Genomic DNA, 25,193 nt, shown 5'->3' on the forward strand with positions numbered 1-25,193 from the left:
AACCGTGCCTCAGTAGAACCAGGCCACAGTAGAACCGTGCCTCAGTAGAACCAGGCCTCAGTAGAACCGTGCCTCAGTAGAACCGTGCCTCAGTAGAACCATGCCACAGTAGAACCGTGCCTCAGTAGAACCGTGCCTCAGTAGAACCAGGCCACAGTAGAACCGTGCCTCAGTAGAACCAGGCCACAGTAGAACCGTGCCTCAGTAGAACCGTGCCTCAGTAGAACCGTGCCTCAGTAGAACCAGGCCACAGTAGAACCGTGCCTCAGTAGAACCGTGCCGCAGTAGAACCGTGCCTCAGTAGAACCGTGCCTCAGTAGAACCGTGCCTCAGTAGAACCAGGCCACAGTAGAACCGTGCCTCAGTAGAACCGTGCCTCAGTAGAACCGTGCCACAGTAGAACCGTGCCGCAGTAGAACCGTGCCTCAGTAGAACCAGGCCACAGTAGAACCGTGCCTCAGTAGAACCGTGCCTCAGTAGAACCGTGCCTCAGTAGAACCGTGCCTCAGTAGAACCAGGCCACAGTAGAACCGTGCCTCAGTAGAACCGTGCCGCAGTAGAACCGTGCCTCAGTAGAACCGTGCCTCAGTAGAACCAGGCCACAGTAGAACCGTGCCTCAGTAGAACCGTGCCTCAGTAGAACCGTGCCTCAGTAGAACCAGGCCACAGTAGAACCGTGCCTCAGTAGAACCAGGCCTCAGTAGAACTGTGCCACAGTAGAACCGTGCCTCAGTAGAACCGTGCCTCAGTAGAACTGTGCCTCAGTAGAACCGTGCCTCAGTAGAACCAGGCCACAGTAGAACCGTGCCTCAGTAGAACCGTGCCTCAGTAGAACCGTGCCTCAGTAGAACCGTGCCTCAGTAGAACCAGGCCACAGTAGAACCGTGCCGCAGTAGAACCGTGCCTCAGTAGAACCAGGCCACAGTAGAACCGTGCCTCAGTAGAACCAGGCCTCAGTAGAACCGTGCCTCAGTAGAACCAGGCCACAGTAGAACCGTGCCTCAGTAGAACCAGGCCACAGTAGAACCGTGCCTCAGTAGAACCGTGCCTCAGTAGAACCGTGCCTCAGTAGAACCAGGCCACAGTAGAACCGTGCCTCAGTAGAACCGTGCCTCAGTAGAACCGTGCCTCAGTAGAACCGTGCCGCAGTAGAACCGTGCCTCAGTAGAACCAGGCCACAGTAGAACCGTGCCTCAGTAGAACCGTGCCTCAGTAGAACCAGGCCACAGTAGAACCGTGCCTCAGTAGAACCGTGCCTCAGTAGAACCGTGCCTCAGTAGAACCGTGCCTCAGTAGAACTGTTCTATAACAACAGATTCTATAAATGATTAAAATCAGTCAGACTGAGCACCAGATGAAGCGTTTTAGGTGTAGGATGGCGCCCCCTCCTGAGGAGCTGTCGTTCTGCAGAGGGAGAAAAGTAGAGAAGGGCGAGACAGAAAACGAAATAGAAACAACCTTCATCAGAACCATGCTTCAGTTCTCCTAACATCTTGTTTGTTTCTTGCAGCTTGGCATAATGTTGGATCTTAAAGAGTGAAATCTTCTCACCTGTTGGCGTCGTACAGGTGAGCTAACAGCAGGGGAACGAACCAATCGTAGCTTGGTATTATCAGGTGCTTCTGAAACATTCAGCCATGCTGCTGGTTTCATCCAAACCAACTATTTCTATTCAGGAGACGTTTATTTAAAGTGAATGAAGAGAGGAACTCTGATTGGTTCTTTCTGAGCGAGGAAACATTCTGCCTTTTACACCAGCAGCTATGTTTCCATGGACACCGATAATGGGACTGATTGGATCAGAAATGTTTTACGTAAACTCGTCAGACAGAAGATTATAATCTGATTCAGTCCGATCAGAAATGTCCTTCCTAAAGACAGAGGTGGGATCTTCTGACTGTTATTCCAGTTGGTGTCCATCCCATACGAAGCTTTGGAGTGAAATCACCTCCTCTGCTCGAGTTCAACATCAGCGTGACGTTTTTCTCTCTGCCCCCCTCCTCCTCCGTGGAGGCGGCTCTAATGTAGCGTGTGGATGAAACTGTAGCAAATGAGCGCATACCGCTGAGCCCTTAGCTTAAGGATCCAGTGTGTAATACTTACTGGGATTTACTGACAGATGAATTTGATTATCACCTGAAATTCTCCATCTTTATGTTTGCGTCGCCTTAGAAACTGCTATTTCTAATTACAAAGAGGCAGACATCTTTATGCTACGGCACGCCTCCTGCACTAACAGGTCATCTCCTGATTTAACACTTGTTTATGAGACGATAGCGTTTAAGAATTTATCGATTTGATGTTGAATCAGCAGATACTGATGTTGGTGATCGGCTCCTAAAATCATGATAGCTGCATCTCTGTTGTAAACAAACCTGGCTCCAGTCTGACCACCAGATGGCGCTGAAAACTACACTGTAGCTTTAAAGGAAAAGTCGCTCATATTCAGAATCCAAACTTCTGAAAGTTCTTTAAATCTGAAATGATTCCATCCTGTTCAATAAATGATCAGTGTTTTTAATTCAGAGTAATTTTCATGTGAATGTGCTTTACTGGAGGCGTCCATGTTTGTCAAAGAACACTACTGCCACCTACTGGTTAGTGACATTGTCACGGTGCGGTATCGGCTGTTGATCAAGTCCCAGTGCTGTATCTGGTGTTTGTCACAACGCGCTATTATCCAAGTCATCTTGAAAACATTCTTCTTCCAAATGTTGGCTACATATTACGGGTTTTTTCTCTGGCCAGAAGTTCGATGGCAAATCCTCCCTCTTCAAGTTGGCGATCCAACGACCAACCCGTCCGTGGAGGATCAGGAATCAGAAAGGTGGAATAACTCTTTTTTTTCCACTTTTACCCAATGTATTCCAGCATCCAGCTGCCATGCACGTGGGCATTGTCAGTTTCACTATAGCTCTGGTGAATTTCAATGGTGAAGTCCTCTGGAAATCTTCAATAATTGTTGTTGATTGCAGATGTGTCTAGTAGTTCCCATTGATTTAGCTTGGAAAGCGGGGAGAATGGCGCTAGGCTTACCGCACCGTGACGTCACTGCTGGAAGATGGCAGGAGGGAGGGGCTACTATATTTGGGCTAAAATGGCTGCTCCCAGAATCAGTGAAAATTATTGTTTTTATTTTTTTACTGATTAACAATAAATTCATTAAAGCACCGCAAACATATTAGCTTTAGGTATAAATAAGGATCCATTGATCATTCCTTACTGACCGGACTTTAACTAACATGGCCCCAAAACAAAAGAGAACAAAGAAGTAATGAAGGTCTGTAACAGAAGGATGACATCATCAGTGCCACCATGCAGGGCAGGAACACAGCAGACAGGTGAGGGTTTGTTTAGAACACAGGCAGCTTCATCACCCTCTAAGCTGTGTGCATGTAAACACCTCATCATCTGATCATTTTATCTGGTCTCCATGGAAACAGATTTCAAATTTCAGATGTTTAGCTTAGAGCGTGAATATTCTGCATAGTTATTGTGTTGAAGGGAGTGGTGGTCTACTGGTTAGGGCATAGAGCTTAGGATACAGAGGTTCTGAGTTCGAGTCCCACTCCCACAGCCCTCCACTCTGAGCAAGACCCTTAACCCCACACTGCTCCCCGGGCGCCGCACCATGGCAGCCCACTGCTCCCCAAGGGGAGGGGTTAAATGCAGAGGGACTTTCTCCAATGTGAGATGAATAAAGTTATTATTCTTAATAATGTTCCTCATCAGTCGACTTTAGGTCCACTGCATCTATGAGAGACTGAATGACAGGAAATAAGTCCAGGAGAGTTTTTACATCATTTATTTATAAAGCATTTATTTTACAGCTTCTCTGGTCTGCTAACTCTACAGCAGGTTATCTGGTCCACCCCCCCATCAGCTCAGGGATGTTTGAACGTTTTTAACCCAGCCCATCCTTGGTTTGTGTGTCTAGATCCTTTATCTGCTGGAAGACCCAGCCCCCTCCCACCTTCACTGAAAAATGCCTCCATTCATTACTTCCTGAACACAGATCAGCCTTCCTTTCCTCTTAGCAGGGAAACAGCCCACAGCATGATGCCTCCATCCTGTGCTTCACAGCAGCTCTGCTGTTTTTGGGATGAAGCTCAGCATTCCTCTTCCTCCAAACACCATCAGTTCAGTTTGACTTTGGTTCCACATGATGACCTCTCTGGATCATCATCTGCTCTGTGGGGAAGTTCAGACGGTTCTGGACGGGTTCTGTCTCAGCAGTGGGACGTTGTTCCAGCTGTCTGGACCTCAGCTCCATAGCTGTAGGTCTGTAGTTGTGCTCAGCGGTGTCCATAGGAGGAGGTCTAATGTGGGCTCTCAGATGGAGATCATCTGAGGTCTCTGACCTGCTTCCTGTGGTAGAACCTCTCCTCCCAGCCTGCTGCAGGTCCGGTTCTGCCCCTGTCCTTCACCCCAGCTGGGTTTGGAGGCTGTGGACGGAACCAGTGGAGCTTCTGGAAGGAGGCAGAGGTCTTAGAGGACCAGACCTCTGGCTGCTTCCTGGGAAACAAATATCAGCATTTTCTTTCTCCTCTATTGTGTCTCATGGTGGAACTGTGATGAAGATGCTTGTGAGGATGAGGAGGACCGTAGCGATGCTAGTCGGACCGGGTTGGGTTCTGTGGTTCTACAGGCTGAGGTCCAGTTCCGGTGTTCCGGTTCAGCTCACTCATCCAGCCTTTGTCTTCCAGGGGGAACCCTGCCTTTGGAGACCAGGACTCCTCCTCCTCCTCATCGCCCCAGCAACCGACCAGCCAATCAGAGGAGGCGGTTTCAGCGGCTCGCTCTGCCATTTTCTTTCTTCAGCAAAATGTTTTCTTTTTTAAATGTTTTTATTAGTTTTCTGAGCCGGATCATCAGATTGGATCAGAACTTTTCTTTCTTTCTTGGAACGTTGCTGCTCACCCAGTCCAATCGGACCGTACCGGCCCGCCCCGGGTCGTTGGACCGTACCAAGTGACCAAACCTCAGGGACATTTCTTTATTTCAGACAGCACTTTATTTGGAAGCACTTTGGATCAGAACCAACCAATCAGAACCTTATTGTAATGTTTGCTTAATGATGATGATGCTTTGCTTTGAATGTTGAGTCCATGAAGCGGTCCACAGCAGAACCTCTTGGATTCAGCTGGTTTGGACGGAACCGCTCCAGATGAAGCTCTGTGTGAGTCCAAACCCGTCTGAACCAAAGAGTGGTTCTGCTTTTATTGGACCATCCTGGCTCTGTGAGAATAAAGGACCCAGATAGAAACACTGGTCGTCTCAGTCTGTCTAACTGAACCAAGGTCCGATCCAACAGGGACTGATCTAAGATCAGCGGTTCTGATGACTGGTTCTGATTCAGGCGGGACTCGGACCTCAGGCTGCCTGCTTCCTGGACCCATTGTGTTCCTTTCGGTCGACCAGAACCCTGAGGGGACGGCGCTGATACAGACCATCAGAACTAAACATCTGGGCCGGTTCTGAGGCGTCTAATCGGGCTGGAAGGCGCTGTTCTCAGAACTGGAGTCCAGGTGGCGCTGGGGGAGGAGGGGGCAGCTCTTCCTCCTGGACTTGGCCAGAACCCTGCAGAGGAGGCTGGGGGGCGCCGTGGATGACCCGGACCCCCTGGATTCCTGGGAGCGCTGGACGCTGTTCTTCCTCAGCAGTCTGGGCGTGCTGCGGCCGCTGCAACCACAAACAGAACCGGGTCAGAACCGCCGCAGGGATCCTCCTTTTGGAACCGACCTTCAGTCAAAGGGTCAAAGGTCAGTTCTAGACAAAAATCAGACACACATTCCTCCACTTTTTAATAAAGTGAAAAACATCTGGTCAGTTTAGTTCTGACTGTGGAGCTCGGTACCATCAGGTAACCAGAACCAAACAAAATCAAGGGAGCATCAGGAGCAGATTAGCTGCAGGAGCATAGCAAAGAAAACGGGTTCCTAGGACTCAGACATTAGCTGCTCTAAGCAGGTTAGCTGTGTGGAACATCACCTGCACCTCCCTTCCCCCTCCCAGAGGGGAGAAAGGGCGTGTTTAGGGTCCAGGCCCAGAGCGGTGACCTGGAGGGAGGCACTGGGTTCATAGGTGAGGGAGGGGCTAAAGTTTAAAGGGTTAACAGCTGAAAGGTTTGAAAAACATGGAGTCATGTTTCAGAGTCATCAGGCGCTGACTGCCGTCTGCAGCAGCTAGGGCTAACGTTAGCCCGTCTGCAGCGGCCAGGGCTAACGTTACCCTGTCTGCAGCAGTCAGCACCAGCGTTAGCCTGTCTGCAGCGGCCAGGGCTAACGTTAGCCCGTCTGCAGCGGCCAGGGCTAATGTTAGCCCGTCTACAGCAGCCAGGGCTAACTTTAGCCCGTCTGCAGCTGCCAGGGCTAACGTTAGCCCATCTGCAGCGGCTAGGGCTAACGTTAGCCCGTCTGCAGCGGCCAGGGCTAACGTTAGCCCGTCTACAGCAGCCAGGGCTAACATTAGCCCGTCTGCAGCAGTCAGCACCAGCGTTAGCCTGTCTGCAGCTGCCAGGGCTAACGTTAGCCCATCTGCAGCGGCTAGGGCTAACGTTAGCCCGTCTGCAGCGGCCAGGGCTAACGTTAGCCCGTCTACAGCAGCCAGGGCTAACATTAGCCCGTCTGCAGCAGTCAGCACCAGCGTTAGCCTGTCTGCAGCTGCCAGGGCTAATGTTAGCCCGTCTGCAGCAGCCATGGCTAACATTAGCCCGTCTGCAGCAGTCAGCGCCAGCGTTAGCCCGTCTGCAGCAGCCATGGCTAACATTAGCCCGTCTGCAGCAGTCAGCGCCAGCGTTAGCCCGTCTGCAGCAGCCATGGCTAACATTAGCCTGTCTGCAGCGGCCAGGGCTAACGCTTGCCCGTCTGCACTCGTCTGTACTCTCATTCTTGAGAATTGTGAAACAGCCCTGGTGTTTATAACCTCCGGCAAGGAGGTTACCTTTTCATCACCAAAAGTTTGTCTGTTTGCTTGACTTTTCTAAATAAATAAAAAAGTTAAGGATGATTTTAATGAGGTTTTCATCACAGGGTCCCTCATGCCAAAGAACAGCTCATTCAATTTTGGTGATGATTATCTACGTTCAGACGGCAAGCAGCAGAGACAGCAGAAGCAGCTGGTTTACATGCTAAGGCAATGGTTGAAGCGCATCAAGGCGCAGTGAAAGTCCTGCAGTGTCTAGAATGTAGCATAACATCTTCAGATAGGGAAATTTGGCAGAAGAAGCAGTTCCCCAATAAACCAGGGGGTGGCAGCAGGAGCCACTGAATGGCTCAGCATCTGGACGTATTTTACTGAAGATAGTGTCTGCTGGACAACAAACGCTGAAGATAGTCTAAAGCAGAGGTCGCCAACCACCGGACCGTCGGTCATTTGGTACCGGGCCGCACAGAAAAAAATAAAAAATAATAATAATATAAAATATAAATAATTTATCGATGATCAGAGTCTGAGTGATGTTTTATTTTGAAAAATATAAAAAATTGGGGTATTCTTTCCCAATTACATGAGTCGGTTCATCTGTGCCTCTTGACACAGGTTAATTCAGGTCACGTGATATGTTAATATCACACCTAAAGCTAGCAAAAATGAGTAAGAAACAGACCTGTTTGGACAGCTTTTTTGGAAAGGGGAAAAGGCCCAATGAGGAGAAAGAAGAAGAGGCTACAACTTCCAAGAAAATGAAAGCTGCATTTAAACGACAATATCACGAGTCCTACTTAAAATATGGATTTATCGCCCAAGGTGGTTCTCACGCGCCGAACCCACTCTGCATAATATGTGGCGACAGGCTAGCAAACGAGGCAATGAAGCCTTCAAAGCTGCTTCGGCACTTAGAGACTAAGCATCCTGCCTTAAAAGACAAACCTTTGGACTTTTTTGAAAGAAAAAAAATTGAACAAGAAAGACAGAAGCAAGTACTGATGGCCACCACAAATGTGAGTGCTCTGAGCGCATCGTTCTTAGTGGCTAACCGTATTGCTAAGGCCAAGAAACCTTTTACTATTGGTGAAGAATTGATCCTGCCGCAGTTAAGAAGATAGCACAGGTTCCTCTTTCAGCTTCAACCGTCACTAGGCGAATAAATGAAAGTGCAGAGGACATTGAGACACAACTGTTGGAGAGGAGTAATACATCGCCGTGGTATGCAATCCAGGTTGACGAGTCTACTGATATTGACAACAAGGCAATACTACTTGTTTATGTGCGATATATATATCAGGAGGATGTACATGAGGATATGTTATGTGCACAATGGTTGCCAACCAACACCACAGCCGCAGCACTATTTAGGTCCGTGAATGATTACATCTCAGGTAAACTGAATTGGTCCTTTTGTGTCGGCATATGCACAGACGGAGCTGCTGCTATGACTGGGCAGCTTTCTGGATTAACGGCGCTGGTTAAGGAGGTTGCGCCTGAATGTGAAGCCACGCACTGTGTCCTTCACAGGGAAATGCTCGCTAGCCGAAAAATGTCACCTGAACTAAACAGCGTACTGAATGATGTCGTTAAAGTTATCAACCATGTCAAAGCGCATGCCCTTAACTCGCGTCTGTTTGAGCAGCTTTGCGAGCAGATGGGCGCAGAGTACCGATGCCTTCTCTTACACACAGAAGTAAGGTGGCTATCTAAAGGGAGGTCGTTGGCCACAGTGTTTGACTTACGCGAGCCGCTGCAGAGATTTCTTTCAGAAAAAAAGTCACCACTGGCAGCACATTTCAAGGACAAGGACTGGGTCGCAAAACTCGCTTACTTATGCGATATATTCAACCTGCTCAATGAACTCAACCGGTCACTCCAAGGGAAAATGACAACTGTATTCAATGCAGCAGATAAAGTAGCTGCATTTAAAGCCAAACTGGAATTGTGGGGACGGCGAGCGAACAGAGGGATATTTGACATGTTTCAAACATTAGGGATTTTAGAAGAAACTGAGCCTGAACCACCATTCTCACAGCTGGTGCACAATCACCTGTCTATGCTTTTAAAAGAGTCCCAACCACAAAAGATCCCCGAACTGCAAAAGAATGGATCCGCGATCCATTTGTGAACAAACCATGTGAATCGAGCCTGTCCACGGCAGAAGAGGATCAACTGCTGGAGATTGAAAATGACGGAGGCCTTAAAACTTTGTTTCAGACAACAACTCTGCCCGCGTTCTGGATTAAAATCAAGGCAGAATATCCAGAGATCGCCACAAAAGCACTGAAAACCCTGCTTCCCTTTCCAACATCCTATCTCTGTGAAGCGGCATTTTATGCGGTTACAGCGACCAAAACTAAGCAACGGAGCAGACTGGACATCAGGAGCACACTTCGTGTGTCATTGTCTCCGATTACTTCTAGATAGGACCGGCTTGCTTCAGAGAAACAAGCTCAGGGCTCCCACTAATTCAGCATAATGGTGAGTTTCATTTTTATGCTGCTTGTATTTGATTTTATGCCAGGTGTATCATTTTATTTGATCGTATTTACCCCCCAAAATTTAAACGCCGGTCCGTGAAAATATTGACTGACATATAACCGATCCGTGGCACAAAAAAGGTTGAGGCCCGCTAGTCTAAAGGACCCAAACTTTGAACATCTCCAACCGAGGCCTGGTTCCTGCTGAGCTCCAGTGCATCTCCTGCTGCCAGAACATCAGGCTCACAGCAGCAAGAGTTTCTGTAAATTACTGCACACCGTCACACACTTTAAAACAACGTTATGATAGTTTAGTAAATGTGCTTAAAACATTATGCTGCCAGTTTTCTGCTTCATACATGAGGATCTTCCAGGTCTGCTCCTCATGACATGTCTTAGTGAAACAAGTACAACCTGAAATCAGACAAATGTACTACCTGGTGCAGCCACAGGGGGCGCCGCGGGACTGAACCATTGCAGGCACTGACACTCTCCTCAACAGGGTGGGCGTGGCTTTGGATGCCTCACTGTCCTGTAATGCAGAAAACAACACATTGAAGTTGGCTGTTAGCCAATCAGCTAAGGATTTAGTCGGTCCAGATAGGACCATCTGCCTCCTTTGGCTACTGGTCATTTAGCTCCTAGCCACTGGTCCTTTAGCTCCTAGCTACTGGTCCTTTAGCTCCTAGCTCCCAGTCCTTTAGCTCCTAGCTACTGGTCCTTTAGCTCCTAGCTCCCGGTCCTTTAGCTCCTAGCTCCTGGTCCTTTAGCTCCTAGCTACTGGTCCTTTAGCTCCTAGCTCCTGGTCCTTTAGCTCCTAGCTACTGGTCCTTTAGCTCCTAGCTCCTGGTCCTTTAGCTCCGAGCTCCCGGTCCTTTAGCTCCTAGCTACTGGTCCTTTAGCTCTAACTCCTGGTCCTTTTGGCTCCTAGCTCCCGGTCCTTTTACTCACTAGCTCCCGGTCCTTTAACTCTAGCTACTGGTCCATTTAGCTCATAGCTACTGGTCTTTAGCTCCTAATCTGGTCCTTTAGCTCTGCTCCTGGTCTTTAGCCTCCGAGGCTCCCCGTCCTTTAGCTCTAGCTACTGGTCTTAGCTCCTAACTCATGGTCCTTTAGCTCCTAGCTCACGGTCTTTAACTCCATAGCTCCGGTCCTTTACCTCCTAGGGCTACTGGTCCTTTAGCTCCTAGCTCATGGTCTTTAGCTTCCTAAATCCTGGTTCCTTAGCATTCCTAGCTCCGGTCCTTTAGCTACCTACCCTCCCGGATCCTTTAACTCCTAGCTCCTGTGTTTAACACCTAGCTCCTGAGTTCCTTTTGCTTCCTAGCTCCTGGTCCATTTAGCTCCTAGCTACTGGTCCTTTAGCTCCTAACTCCTGGTCTTTAGCTCCAAGCTCCCGGTCCTTTAGCTCCTACCTCCCGGTCTTGAACTTCCTAGCTCCTGGTCCTTTAACTCCTAAGCTCCTGGTCCTTTAGGTGCTCCTTGCTCATGGTCCTTTAGACTCCTATACCCCGGCCTCCCCCCCCCCGGCTCAAGATAATGAACAAAAAAAAAACGTAAAAAAGACTCCTAGCTATGGTTTCTTTAGCTCTGAGCTCTGGTCCTTTAGCTCCTCTAACTCTGGTCCTTTGGCTCTAGCTCCGGTCCTTAAATCTAGCTACTGGTCCTTTAGCTCCTAGCTCCTGTCCTTTAGCTCCTAACTCTGGTCCTTTAGCTCCTAGTCCTGGTCCTTTAGCTACTAACTCATGTCCTTTAGCTCTAGCTTCTCCGGTCCTTTAGTCCCTTACCTCCCGGTCCTTTAATCCTAGCTCCTGGTCCTTTAACTCCTAGCTCCTGGTCCTTTTAGCTCTAAACTCCTGGTCTTTTTGCTCCTAGCTCCCGGTTCTTTAGCTCCCTACCATCCCGGTTCTTTAGCTCCTACCTAGCGGTCCTTTAATCCTAGCTCATGGTCCTTTAGGTCCTAGCTCCGGTCCTTTAGCTCCTAACCCCCGGTCCTTTAACTCCTAGCTCCTGGTCCTTTAGCTCCTAGGCTCTGGTCCTTTAGCTCCTAGTCCCGGTCCTAGCTCCTACTCCCGGTTCTTTAACTCCTAGCTCCTGGTCTTTAGCTCCTACAGCTCCTGGTCCGTTAACTCTAGCTCCTGGTCCTTTAGCTCCTAGCTCTCCGGTCCTTTAACTCCTAGCTTACTGGTCCTTAGCTCCTAGCCCTGGTCCTTTAGCTCCTAACTCCTGGTCGCGTTTAGCTCCTAACTCCTGGTCCTTTAGCTCCTAGCTCCCGGTCCTTTAGTCTAACCTCCCAGGTCCTTTAAACTCACTACCTCCTGGTACTTTAACTCCTAGGCTCCTGGTCCTTTAGCTCCTAACTCCCTGGTCCTTTAGCTCCTAGCTCCCGGTCCTTTAGCTCCTACCTCCTGGTCCTTTAACTCCTAGCTTCTGGTCCTTTAACTCCTAGCTCCTGGTCCTTTAACTCCTAGCTTCTGGTCCTTTAACTCCTAGCTTCTGGTCCTTTAACTCCTAGCTCCTGGTCCTTTAGCTCCTAGCTCCTGGTCCTTTAGCTCCTAGCTACTGGTCCTTTAGCTCCTAACTCCTGGTCCTTTAACTCCTAGCTCCCGGTCCTTTAACTCCTAGCTACTGGTCCTTTAGCTCCTAGCTCCTGGTCCTTTAGCTCCTAACTCCTGGTCCTTTAGCTCCTAGCTCCCGGTCCTTTAGCTCCTACCTCCCGGTCCTTTAACTCCTAGCTCCTGGTCCTTTAACTCCTAGCTCCTGGTCCTTTAGCTCCTAACTCCTGGTCCTTTAGCTCCTAGCTCCCAGTCCTTTAACTCCTAGCTCCTGGTCCTTTAACTCCTAGCTCCCGGTCCTTTAACTCCTAGCTACTGGTCCTTTAGCTCCTAGCTCCTGGTCCTTTAGCTCCTAACTCCTGGTCCTTTAGCTCCTAGCTCCCAGTCCTTTAACTCCTAGCTCCTGGTCCTTTAACTCCTAGCTCCTGGTCCTTTAGCTCCTAGCTCCTGGTCCTTTAGCTCCTAGCTCCCGGTCCTTTAACTCCTAGCTACTGGTCCTTTAGCTCCTAGCTCCTGGTCCTTTAGCTCCTAACTCCTGGTCCTTTAGCTCCTAGCTCCCGGTCCTTTAACTCCTAGCTCCTGGTCCTTTAGCTCCTAGCTCCTGGTCCTTTAGCTCCTAGCTCCTGGTCCTTTAGCTCCTAGCTCCTGGTCCTTTAGCTCCTAACTCCTGGTCCTTTAGCTCCTAGCTCCTGGTCCTTTAGCTCCTAACTCCTGGTCCTTTAGCTCCTAGCTCCCGGTCCTTTAGCTCCTACCTCCCGGTCCTTTAACTCCTAGCTCCTGGTCCTTTAACTCCTAGCTCCTGGTCCTTTAGCTCCTAACTCCTGGTCCTTTAGCTCCTAGCTCCCGGTTCTTTAGCTCCTACCTCCCGGTTCTTTAGCTCCTACCTCCCGGTCCTTTAACTCCTAGCTCCTGGTCCTTTAGCTCCTAGCTCCCGGTCCTTTAGCTCCTACCTCCCGGTCCTTTAACTCCTAGCTCCTGGTCCTTTAGCTCCTAGCTCCTGGTACTTTAGCTCCTAGCTCCTGGTCCTTTAGCTCCTAGCTCCCGGTCCTTTAACTCCTAGCTACTTGTCCTTTAGCTCCTAGCTCCTGGTCCTTTAGCTCCTAACTCCTGGTCCTTTAGCTCCTAACTCCTGGTCCTTTAGCTCCTAGCTCCTGGTCCTTTAACTCCTAGCTCCTGGTCCTTTAGCTCCTAGCTCCCGGTCCTTTAACTCCTAGCTACTGGTCCTTTAGCTCCTAGCTCCTGGTCCTTTAGCTCCTAACTCCTGGTCCTTTAGCTCCTAACTCCTGGTCCTTTAGCTCCTAGCTCCCGGTCCTTTAGCTCCTACCTCCCGGTCCTTTAACTCCTACCTCCTGGTCCTTTAACTCCTAGCTCCTGGTCCTTTAGCTCCTAACTCCTGGTCCTTTAGCTTCTAGCTCCCGGTCCTTTAGCTCCTACCTCCTGGTCCTTTAACTCCTAGCTCCCGGTCCTTTAACTCCTAGCTCCTGGTCCTTTAGCTCCTAGCTCCCGGTCCTTTAACTCCTAGCTCCTGGTCCTTTAGCACCTAGCTCCCGGTCCTTTAACTCCTAGCTTCTGGTCCTTTAACTCCTAGCTCCTGGTCCTTTAGCTCCTAGCTCCTGGTCCTTTAGCTCCTAACTCCTGGTCCTTTAGCTCCTAGCTCCCGGTCCTTTAGCTCCTACCTCCTGGTACTTTAGCTCCTAGCTCCTGGTCCTTTAGCTCCTAACTCCTGGTCCTTTAGCTCCTAGCTCCCGGTCCTTTAGCTCCTACCTCCTGGTACTTTAGCTCCTAGCTCCTGGTCCTTTAGCTCCTAACCCCTGGTCCTTTAGCTCCTAGCTCCCGGTCCTTTAGCTCCTACCTCCTGGTCCTTTAGCTCCTAACTCCTGGTCCTTTAGCTCCTAGCTCCCGGTCCTTTAACTCCTAGCTCCTGGTCCTTTAGCTCCTAGCTCCTGGTCCTTTAGCTCCTAACTCCTGGTCCTTTAGCTCCTAACTCCCGGTCCTTTAGCTCCTAGCTCCTGGTCCTTTAGCTCCTAGCTCCTGGTCCTTTAGCTCCTAGCTCCTGGTCCTTTAGCTCCTAACTCCTGGTCCTTTAGCTCCTAACTCCCGGTCCTTTAGCTCCTAGCTCCTGGTTCTTTAGCTCCTAGCTCCTGGTCATTTAGCTCCTAGCTCCTGGTCCTTTAGCTCCTAGCTCCTGGTCCTTTAGCTCCTAACTCCTGGTCCTTTAGCTCCTAGCTCCTGGTCCTTTAGCTCCTAACTCCTGGTCCTTTAGCTCCTACCTCCCGGTCCTTTAACTCCTAGCTCCTGGTCCTTTAGCTCCTAGCTCCCGGTCCTTTAGCTCCTACCTCCCGGTCCTTTAACTCCTAGCTCCTGGTCCTTTAGCTCCTAGCTCCTGGTACTTTAGCTCCTAGCTCCTGGTCCTTTAGCTCCTAGCTCCCGGTCCTTTAACTCCTAGCTACTTGTCCTTTAGCTCCTAGCTCCTGGTCCTTTAGCTCCTAACTCCTGGTCCTTTAGCTCCTAACTCCTGGTCCTTTAGCTCCTAGCTCCTGGTCCTTTAACTCCTAGCTCCCGGTCCTTTAGCTCCTACCTCCCGGTCCTTTAACTCCTACCTCCTGGTCCTTTAACTCCTAGCTCCTGGTCCTTTAGCTCCTAGCTCCTGGTCCTTTAGCTCCTAGCTCCCGGTCCTTTAACTCCTAGCTACTGGTCCTTTAGCTCCTAGCTCCTGGTCCTTTAGCTCCTAACTCCTGGTCCTTTAGCTCCTAGCTCGCGGTCCTTTAACTCCTAGCTACTGGTCCTTTAGCTCCTAGCTCCCGGTCCTTTAGCTCCTACCTCCCGGTCCTTTAACTCCTACCTCCTGGTCCTTTAACTCCTAGCTCCTGGTCCTTTAGCTCCTAACTCCTGGTCCTTTAGCTTCTAGCTCCCGGTCCTTTAGCTCCTACCTCCTGGTCCTTTAACTCCTAGCTCCCGGTCCTTTAACTCCTAGCTCCTGGTCCTTTAGCTCCTAGCTCCCGGTCCTTTAACTCCTAGCTCCTGGTCCTTTAGCTCCTAGCTCCCGGTCCTTTAACTCCTAGCTTCTGGTCCTTTAACTCCTAGCTCCTGGTCCTTTAGCTCCTAGCTCCTGGTCCTTTAGCTCCTAACTCCTGGTCCTTTAGCTCCTAGCTCCCAGTCCTTTAGCTCCTACCTCCTGGTACTTTAGCTCCTAGCTCCTGGTCCTTTAGCTCCTAACTCCTGGTCCTTTAGCTCCTAGCTCCCGGTCCTTTAGCTCCTACCTCCTGGTACTTTAGCTCCTAGCTCCTGGTCCTTTAGCTTCTAACCCCTGGTCCTTTAGCTCCTAGCTCCCGGTTCCTTTCTTTAGCTGCTACTCCTGTCGTTGCTCTAACTCCCGGTCCTTTAGCTCCTAGCTCCTGGTCCTTTAGCTCCTAGCTCCTGGTCCTTTAGCTCCTAGCTCCTGGTCCTTTAGCTTCTAGCACTTGTTCATAGCTCATTCATCACCATCATTGTTCAGTTTTAAGACCTCAGAAGGACGGTAAAACATCTAGTACTGGTTGAGATAATTCCACTGATTCTGATGGCCTCTATCTGCTTGGAGACTCTGGTGATGAACAGATCTTCTTTATGGAAGACCAACTGTGCACCATGAGCCATCATGGATGGCCCTGGGAGGAACATCAAGATGATGGACCTGAGAAATCTGAGGATCCAGGTGGAGGAACATCGGACCTCATCCAGTAACACCACAGCTCCATGAGCAGCACAGAGCTCCTTGGTGTTTGGTAATCATGGAGGCTTTGAGGAGGATTAAACCTTTAATTTTACATGGCCATTTTGCTTTCCTTTGGAGTCAAGTATATACGCATCGCTCTCGCTCATCTTAGATGTAGTGATATTTGAAGTTCCTAATCAAGTTTCTGCCAGAGATATAGTCCACTAAGGTCATTCACGACGCGCGAGTGCTCAAGAGCTTTAGTGTTTCTGAGTAACCAACCCAAGCAGTTGGCTGGTTATCCTTCTGAGCAGCCAAACGCAGTGACTTGGTGTTCTTTCGGGTTATATGGGTGCAGAGGCAACAATCGAGGGGACTAACAGGTGATATAGATTAGGGCTTATCTCACGCTCTCTCTCTACAGTGAACTAACCAGGATATAACTCGATGATAATGATGACCGCATAATTGGTGTACAGGGATATAATGAGGGTGATAAACAGGCCTCTATAACTAACTGTTAAACCCGCGTCTTGCTAGCAAATGATAACAGGATAAATTAGGGGGGAAACCATACTTAACAAGATGATGATAACCAGGATATAGTGAGGTGATAGAGAGTATATAACTAGGAAATAATCACTTAATAAATGTAACCAGGTGGTAACCAAGCAATAATCAGGTGGTAAACAGGAAATAATCACGTAGTAACCAGTAATTACCTGGTAGTAACAAGGTTATAGTCAGATGTTAACCAGGTAATGATCAGGTATTAACCATGTAATGGTCAGGTATTATCCAGGTTATCGTAAGGTATTAACCAGGTAATGATCAGGTATTAACCAGGTAATGATCAGGTATTAACCAGGTAATGGTCAGGTGTTATCCAGATAATTGTAAGGTATTAACCAGGTAATAGTCAGGTGTTATCCAGGTAATTGTAAGGTATTAACCAGGTAATGTTTAGGTGTTATCCAGGTAATAATCAGGTGTTATCCAGGTAATAGTCAGGTGTTATCCAGGTAATTGTAAGGTATTATCCAGGTAATAATCAGGTGTTATTCAGGTAATAGTCAGGTGTTATCTGGTTATTGTAAGGTATTCACCAGGTAATAGTCAGGTGTTATCCAGGTAATAATCAGGTGTTATCCAGGTAATAATCAGGTGTTATTCAGGTAATAGTCAGGTGTTATCTAGGTTATTGTAAGGTATTCACCAGGTAATAGTCAGGTGTTATCCAGGTAATAATCAGGTGTTATCCAGGTAATAATCAGGTGTTATCCAGGTAATGGTCAAGTGTTATCCAGGTGTTTTTGTACCTGCAGTAACTCTACACAGGCTGATGGGAAGTAACCCTCCTGTCCATCTGCCTGCCGCCCAAACCACCAGGACTCGTCCTCCTTAAACAGAACCTGGATCACATCCCCCGGTTCCAGGTCCAGCTCCTTGGCCCAGCGAGACCGGTTCTGCTTAGTCACCACAACTACCTGCTGGAGCAGAAGGATTGGTTTCACTACACTTGACACAACACTTGATGTGATGACATCGCCCCCCCCCCCCCCATCACCCCCCCCACCCCCGTGTGCGTTAATCTGATCAGCCTGCTGGAAACACTGAGGTCAGAGGTCACTTGGATGTAATCCTGGTTTCTGCTGAAACAGGTCTGTCTTTGTTTGTCTGTCCTACATCACAGACCTGGTTCCACACAGTCACTAGAACCGGGTCTGAAGCAGTCTGCATGGTTCTATCAGAGGCAGCGGGATGAGTTCTGGATCTAGTTCTGGTTCCCCAGAACAGAACCAGTAACACTGCAGGATCAGGATAGAGGACTGCTTCTGGCTTCAGTTCTCGGCATGGAGTTGGCCTGAGGGGCCAAATGTTTGTTCTCATAGATCCCGACCTTTATGGTGGTTCTGGAACGGTTCTGGATGGTGGGAATTTCTTAACGAGTGCTTTTAAAACCAGTAACCTGATCCTCAATCAGTTGAAATCACCTGCTCTGACCCTGTTCAATGAAAACCAGCAAGTGCCGCAGGAAGTCCAGGACACGTCCACCATGACAGTGCAGTTTAGGGACAACATTGTAGGTCAGCAAGAATGGAGAGGACAGGTGTGTCCAAGAGAGGACAGGTGAGTCCAAGAGAGGACAGGTGTGTCCAAGAGAGGAAAGGTGAGTCCAAGAGAGGACAGGTGTGTCCAAGAGAGAAAAGGTGAGTCCAAGAGAGGAAAGATGAGTCCAAGAGAGGACAGGTGTGTCCAAGAGAGGAAAGGTGAGTCCAAGAGAGGAAAGGTGTGTCCAAGAGAGGAAAGATGAGTCCAAGAGAGGAAAGATGAGTCCAAGAGAGGACAGGTGTGTCCAGGAGAGGAAAGGTAAGTCCAAGAGAGCACAGGTGTGTCCAAGAGAGGAAAGGTGAGTCCAAGAGAGGAAAGGTGTGTCCAAGAGAGGAAAGATGAGTCCAAGAGAGGAAAGGTGAGTCCAAGAGAGGAAAGGTGTGTCCAAGAGAGGAAAGATGAGTCCAAGAGAGGAAAGGTGAGTCCAAGAGAGGAAAGGTGTGTCCAAGAGAGGAAAGATGAGTCCAAGAGAGGAAAGGTGAGTCCAAGAGAGGAAAGGTGTGTCCAAGAGAGGAAAGGTGTGTCCAAGAGAGGAAAGATGTGTCCAAGAGAGGAAAGGTGAGTCCAAGAGAGGAAAGGTGTGTCCAAGAGAGGAAAGGTGTATCCAAGAGAGGAAAGGTGTGTCCAAGAGAGGAAAGGTGAGTCCAAGAGAGGAAAGATGAGTCCAAGAGAGGAAAGGTGTGTCCAAGAGAGGAAAGATGAGTCCAAGAGAGGAAAGGTGAGTCCAAGAGAGGAAAGGTGTGTCCAAGAGAGGAAAGATGAGTCCAAGAGAGGACAGGTGTGTCCAAGAGAGGAAAGGTGAGTCCAAGAGAGGAAAGGTGTGTCCAAGAGAGGAAAGATGAGTCCAAGAGAGGACAGGTGAGTCCAAGAGAGGACAGTTGTATCCAAGAGAGGAAAGGTGAGTCCAAGAGAGGACAGTTGTGTCCAAGAGAGGAAAGGTGAGTCCAAGAGAGGAAAGATGAGTCCAAGAGAGGACAGGTGAGTCCAAGAGAGGACAGTTGTATCCAAGAGAGGAAAGGTGAGTCCAAGAGAGGACAGGTGAGTCCAAGAGAGGAAAGGTGAGTCCAAGAGAGGAAAGGTGTGTCCAAGAGAGGAAAGGTGTGTCCAAGAGAGGAAAGGTGAGTCCAAGAGAGGAAAGGTGTGTCCAAGAGAGGAAAGGTGAGTCCAAGAGAGGAAAGTTGAGTCCAAGAGAGGAAAGGTGAGTCCAAGAGAGGACAGATGAGTCCAAGAGAGGAAAGTTGAGTCCAAGAGAGGAAAGGTGAGTCCAAGAGAGGACAGATGAGTCCAAGAGAGGAAAGGTGAGTCCAAGAGAGGAAAGGTGTGTCCAAGAGAGGAAAGGTGAGTCCAAGAGAGGACAGATGAGTCCAAGAGAGGACAGGTGTGTCCAAGAGAGGAAAGGTGTGTCCAAGAGAGGAAAGGTGTGTCCAAGAGAGGAAAGATGTGTCCAAGAGAGGACAGGTGAGTCCAAGAGAGGAAAGATGTGTCCAAGAGAGGACAGGTGAGTCCAAGAGAGGACAGGTGTGTCCAAGAGAGGAAAGATGTGTCCAAGAGAGGACAGGTGAGTCCAAGAGAGGACAGGTGAGTCCAAGAGAGGAAAGATGAGTCCAAGAGAGGACAGGTGTGTCCAAGAGAGGAAAGGTGTGTCCAAGAGAGGAAAGATGTGTCCAAGAGAGGACAGGTGAGTCCAAGAGAGGACAGGTGAGTCCAAGAGAGGAAAGATGAGTCCAAGAGAGGACAGGTGTGTCCAAGAGAGGAAAGGTGTGTCCAAGAGAGGACAGGTGTGTCCAAGAGAGGACAGATGTGTCCAAGAGAGGACAGGTGAGTCCAAGAGAGGACAGGTGAGTCCAAGAGAGGAAAGATGAGTCCAAGAGAGGAAAGGTGTGTCCAAGAGAGGAAAGATGAGTCCAAGAGAGGAAAGGTGAGTCCAAGAGAGGAAAGGTGTGTCCAAGAGAGGAAAGATGAGTCCAAGAGAGGACAGGTGTGTCCAAGAGAGGAAAGGTGAGTCCAAGAGAGGAAAGGTGTGTCCAAGAGAGGAAAGATGAGTCCAAGAGAGGACAGGTGAGTCCAAGAGAGGACAGTTGTATCCAAGAGAGGAAAGGTGAGTCCAAGAGAGGACAGTTGTGTCCAAGAGAGGAAAGGTGAGTCCAAGAGAGGAAAGATGAGTCCAAGAGAGGACAGGTGAGTCCAAGAGAGGACAGTTGTATCCAAGAGAGGAAAGGTGAGTCCAAGAGAGGACAGGTGAGTCCAAGAGAGGAAAGGTGAGTCCAAGAGAGGAAAGGTGTGTCCAAGAGAGGAAAGGTGTGTCCAAGAGAGGAAAGGTGAGTCCAAGAGAGGAAAGGTGTGTCCAAGAGAGGAAAGGTGAGTCCAAGAGAGGAAAGTTGAGTCCAAGAGAGGAAAGGTGAGTCCAAGAGAGGACAGATGAGTCCAAGAGAGGAAAGTTGAGTCCAAGAGAGGAAAGGTGAGTCCAAGAGAGGACAGATGAGTCCAAGAGAGGAAAGGTGAGTCCAAGAGAGGAAAGGTGTGTCCAAGAGAGGAAAGGTGAGTCCAAGAGAGGACAGATGAGTCCAAGAGAGGACAGGTGTGTCCAAGAGAGGAAAGGTGTGTCCAAGAGAGGAAAGGTGTGTCCAAGAGAGGAAAGATGTGTCCAAGAGAGGACAGGTGAGTCCAAGAGAGGAAAGATGTGTCCAAGAGAGGACAGGTGAGTCCAAGAGAGGACAGGTGTGTCCAAGAGAGGAAAGATGTGTCCAAGAGAGGACAGGTGAGTCCAAGAGAGGACAGGTGAGTCCAAGAGAGGAAAGATGAGTCCAAGAGAGGACAGGTGTGTCCAAGAGAGGAAAGGTGTGTCCAAGAGAGGAAAGATGTGTCCAAGAGAGGACAGGTGAGTCCAAGAGAGGACAGGTGAGTCCAAGAGAGGAAAGGTGAGTCCAAGAGAGGACAGGTGTGTCCAAGAGAGGACAGGTGTGTCCAAGAGAGGACAGGTGTGTCCAAGAGAGGACAGGTGTGTCCAAGAGAGGACAGGTGAGTCCAAGAGAGGACAGGTGTGTCCAAGAGAGGAAAGGTGAGTCCAAGAGAGGACAGGTGTGTCCAAGAGAGGACAGGTGAGTCCAAGAGAGGACAGGTGAGTCCAGGAATGGACAGGTGTGTCCAAATGGTCACAGGTGTGTCAAGGAGAAGACAGGTGAGTCCAAATGAGTGCAGGTGTGTCTAGGAAAAGACAGGTGTGTGCAGGAGAGGACAGGTGTGTCCAAATCAGGACAGGTATGTCAAGGAAAGGACAGGTGGATCCTGGAGATGACAGGTGTGTCCAAATGAGGACAGGTGTGTCCACATGATCACAGGTGTCCAGGTTATGTATGCCTTCAGGTGTTAGGTGTTAACCTTCTCTGCCGCCACATGTCTCGCTCTTGTCCTGCAAACTGAAGGACAAACAGGTTGTAATCAGTATCATCAATTAGCCAATCAATGCTCACAGGTGAACTGTTAGCTGTTTATGTAGCGCTGGGAGGACGCATTGCTGTCCAGGTAAACCAGAAACCAGGACTGTTTGAAGATCTGCTTTATTTTGGATCTGCTTTATATGTTTTGTTTTACTAAAGATGAAAACCAAAACTGTAAGATAAACCAAGCTAATCAACAAAAAGAGAAGAACACTCAGCTGGCATGAGAAACTAGTCTCTATAAGGAGCTAATCTCAACAAGGGTCCTCTGTTGGTGTTGATCCATCTTTGATCCGGTGCAGGTCCCTGGCCCCAGCCAGCCTGGGTCTAGTAGGGAGTGTTTGACTCTAATGGTTTGGTTTAAGACCTTCCCACTAGTGGCCCTCTAAAGGTCACTCTGTAAGGTTCTGCTAGAACCCATGCTGCTCCGTTCTGATGGCAGGTCAACAGCCCCAGATAACCCGGTCCAGCCTGAATGTCCTCCATGGTGCTGAGAAGATGCTGGGAGACGGAGAATCTTCTGGATAGAGAACATACCTCCCTGGTGGAGCTTCAGGGTCCCAGAGATATTTTCTCTATTAATCTCTGATTGAAATATTTTTAGAGAAGAAGAAGACTGGCCTGTTCTCCATCTGGGTCCATTCAAGGTTCTGTTGGGACAACGCTAACTGGGTCGATTCTAACCTCCACAGCAGAATGGGGGGTTCTCAATCGCTTCTGTTCAAGAAACATTCTGGGTCAGTTTAACTAAGTGTTTGAAAGATCAGAACCAGAACTGGTCCTATGCAGAGGCCAAGCCACTAGGTGAAGACCTGGTTTCCAGATCTGCAGCCACGACTCACAAACAGAACCAACACCAGAACCAGACCTGGGCTGTGTGTGTGTTACCATTATTACTGGCAAAGTGAGGACCTTTCCTGGTCCTCTATGCTTTAGGTTAGAGGTTCAGGAATAGTTTGGATCAGGTTTTAGTTGAGGAACCGGTTGTACCGGCGATGGTTTGGATCGGGCCACAGGATGGATTACAACTGGAAGGAAGGTTCTCAGAGTGTATGGTGATATGAGCAGGTGTGTCCTTACCCTGCGGGGAGAAGATGGTGGTGAAGACCTGGAGCTGCTCGTCTCGGTGGCTGTAGATCTGCTGCATGGTGTGAGCTGCCTCTCTCTGAGGGAGCCTTTAAATACCTGCACTGGTAATCCCTCACACACACACACACACACACACACACACACACACACACACACACACACACACACACACACACACACACTAAAGGTCCCATGGGTCAGCTGGACCTGAAGATCAGCAGACGAGCTCTGAGACAGTTTTCATGTCAGAGATACTGAAAAGCATGATGAAAAAGGGGTCCCTATGTCCTCCAGCAGTCTAAGCCTATAGCAGCAGAACTATAGAGATAGATCAGGATAACCTGAGCCACTCTAACTAGAAGCTTTATCAAAAAGGAAAGTTTTAAGCCTAGCCTTAAAAGTAGACAGGGTGTCTGCCTCACGGACTAAAACTGGTAGTTGGTTCCACAGGAGAGGAGCCTGAGAACTAAAAGATCTGCCTCCCATTCTACTTTTAGAAATTCTAGGAACCACTAGTAAACCTGCAGATTGAGAGCAGATTGGACTTCCTGATAGTAAAGAATTACAATAGTCCAGCCTTGAAGTAACAAATGCATTTTTGCAATATTCCTCAGATGAAAGAAGGAAATTCTAGAAACCTCTTTGATCTGGGATTTAAATGACAGGTCCTGATCAAAAATAACACCAAGATTTTTTACTTTATTATCTGAAATCAGTTTAATCCCATCCAAATGAAATGACTGACTAATCAGCTTCTTTCTGACAGTAACCTGGACCCCACTTGGCCTCGTTTGAACCTCTGCAGGTTCTGTGTTGGACTCCCAGCAGAACCGGGTCGGGGTGTTCAGTGTGTTGGTTCTGGTCCGCTTCCAGCGCTCCATCCCAGCAGAATCAGATGAGCTCTGTGCTGCGTTCAGGGTCACTAAGACCAGGTTTATATAACCTGGATCTGTTCCTGGATGAGATTAGCATGGATTAAACATTCCTAGAACACCCCGCTCTGCCAGGGACCGGGCCAAAAACAACCTGTCACTGGTCCAGAGGGCCTCAGAACCAGCAGAGGGCTTATTGACATTAATTACTTTTTATTAGGACTTAATAACCTGTTTATTGAAGCTGTGGTATCTGATGGTTGCTTCTTTACGTCTGTAAACTTCCAGCTGCTGCAGAACATCTGACTTTATTCATGACCTAACCCTTCTGATCCAAACCCACTGCAGTTCATCTAGAACCTGCTGGACCAAAGACCTCCACCTGGATGGAGGACTTCAGCTACCGGCCCTGCTGCTGACGCTATAGCTCCCCCTACAGGAGGGTAGCAGTAACTGGTCTGGAACCATCGGGACCGAGTCCCTTGGCAGTGTTCTACCCGCTGCTCTTCTCTCTGTATGTCCAGGTACCGGTCCAATAGGCTATCAAGTCCAGTTTTAATATTGATGCCAGACAGGAAGTGGATCCTGGAACAGAAATAACTGAATAAACAAATTTAAACAATATATGTAAACATTTATTTCAAGGAAAATGTGCGTCACAGCCATAGAGGTCAGTGGTCAGAGCCTTCAACACGTCTCAGCGTGCCGCGGTGTCAGGCAAAGAAAGCAGCGCCGTGTCTCAGGCCATGGATCCCAAAGGGAAAAAAGGAAGATATGATGAGAACAGAGGATTCAGAGAAGAATGGAGCAAATAATTTGCTTTCATTGTCAATGAGGAAGGATTGCCCGCATGTTTGCTTTGGAATGAGAATTTGTCAGTTAATAAAAATAATAATTTGGAAAGGCATTTCCAGGGAAGTCTAAATCTGCAGCCCACAACCAAGCTGGGAGGGACAGAAAGTGTGATGCAGAACTTCTGGATTAATTAGAGGAGAGCAAAGATAGATTTATGAAAAGGATTGAATCTCTAAACTCCACTACTGCTGCTAGTTTAGTTGAAGCAGGAAAACAAGAACAAACATGTAGCGCTCTGATGGAGGGATTTGATTTTAGCTCTTCCCAACAGAAACACATCCACCATAGAAAGAATCCTTTATTGTTCCTATGTCATTTAAATCCCGTCTGCAGCAGCCAGGGCAACGGTTAGTCCGTCTGCAGCAGCCAGGGCAACGGTTAGTCCGTCTGCAGCAGCCAGGGCAACGGTTAGTCCGTCAGCAGCAGCCAGGGCAACGGTTAGTCCGTCAGCAGCAGCCAGGGCAACGGTTGTCCCTTCTGCAGCAGCCAGGGCAACGGTTAGTCCGTCTGCAGCAGCCAGGGCAACGGTTAGTCCGTCAGCAGCAGCCAGGGCAACGGTTAGTCCGTCTGCAGCAGCCAGGGCAACGGTTAGTCCGTCTGCAGCAGCCAGGGCAACGGTTAGTCCATCTGCAGCAGCCAGGGCAACGGTTAGTCCTTCTGCAGCAGCCAGGGCAACGGTTAGCCCGTCTGCAGCAGCCAGGGCAACGGTTAGTCCTTCTGCAGCAGCCAGGGCGACGGTTAGCCCGTCTGCAGCAGCCAGGGCAACGGTTAGTCTGTCTGCAGCAGCCAGGGCAACGGTTAGTCCGTCTGCAGCAGCCAGGGCATCGGTTAGTCCGTCTGCAGCAGCCAGGGCATCGGTTAGTCCGTCTGCAGCAGCCAGGGCATCGGTTAGTCCGTCTGCAGCAGCCAGGGCAACGGTTACTCCGTCTGCAGCAGCCAGGGCATCGGTTAGTCCGTCTGCAGCAGCCAGGGCAACGGTTAGTCCGTCTGCAGCAGCCAGGGCATCGGTTAGTCCGTCTGCAGCAGCCAGGGCATCGGTTAGTCCGTCTGCAGCAGCCAGGGCATCGGTTAGTCCGTCTGCAGCAGCCATGGCAACGGTTAGTCCGTCTGCAGCAGCCAGGGCAACGGTTAGTCCGTCTGCAGCAGCCAGGGCAACGGTTAGTCCGTCCGCA

The 25,193-nt window shown here is 49.3% G+C and overlaps 2 protein-coding genes across 6 annotated transcripts in view; one reads left to right on the forward strand and one right to left on the reverse strand.

The window, feature by feature from the left end:
• Positions 1 to 5,546, forward strand: part of LOC119778948 (transcriptional activator Myb-like) — a 28,838-nt gene extending 23,292 nt beyond the window's left edge. For 3 of the 4 annotated variants that reach the window (XR_005280154.1, XR_005280156.1, XR_005280155.1), the window contains 2 exons: positions 1,511 to 1,568; positions 4,707 to 5,545. The gene's annotated coding sequence lies outside the window, so the exon portion shown is untranslated. Of the gene's footprint in view, positions 1 to 1,510; positions 1,569 to 4,706 lie in introns of all 4 variants that reach the window. The other variant, XM_038278401.1, reaches the window with a different exon arrangement.
• On the reverse strand, positions 4,248 to 22,421 carry si:dkey-97a13.12 (jouberin). 2 transcript variants are annotated; one of them, XM_038278405.1, is made up of 5 exons: positions 22,286 to 22,421; positions 21,147 to 21,184; positions 16,976 to 17,143; positions 9,845 to 9,939; positions 4,248 to 5,682 (listed from the first exon to the last, which is right to left on the reverse strand). In XM_038278405.1, the coding sequence occupies exons 1-5, from the start codon at positions 22,350 to 22,352 to the stop codon at positions 5,487 to 5,489; spliced, it is 564 nt and encodes a 187-aa protein (XP_038134333.1). In that variant the 5' UTR covers positions 22,353 to 22,421; the 3' UTR covers positions 4,248 to 5,486. The 2 variants fall into 2 exon arrangements, with proteins under 2 accessions (XP_038134333.1, XP_038134331.1); XM_038278403.1 differs by having other exon boundaries at positions 16,976 to 17,146.
• Between the last annotated feature and the right edge of the window lie 2,772 nt (positions 22,422 to 25,193).

The sequence above is a fragment of the Cyprinodon tularosa genome, unplaced genomic scaffold (assembly GCF_016077235.1).
Source record: "Cyprinodon tularosa strain WSP-4 unplaced genomic scaffold, ASM1607723v1 ctg1404, whole genome shotgun sequence".
In the NCBI taxonomy this organism is placed as follows: Eukaryota; Metazoa; Chordata; class Actinopteri; order Cyprinodontiformes; family Cyprinodontidae; genus Cyprinodon; species Cyprinodon tularosa.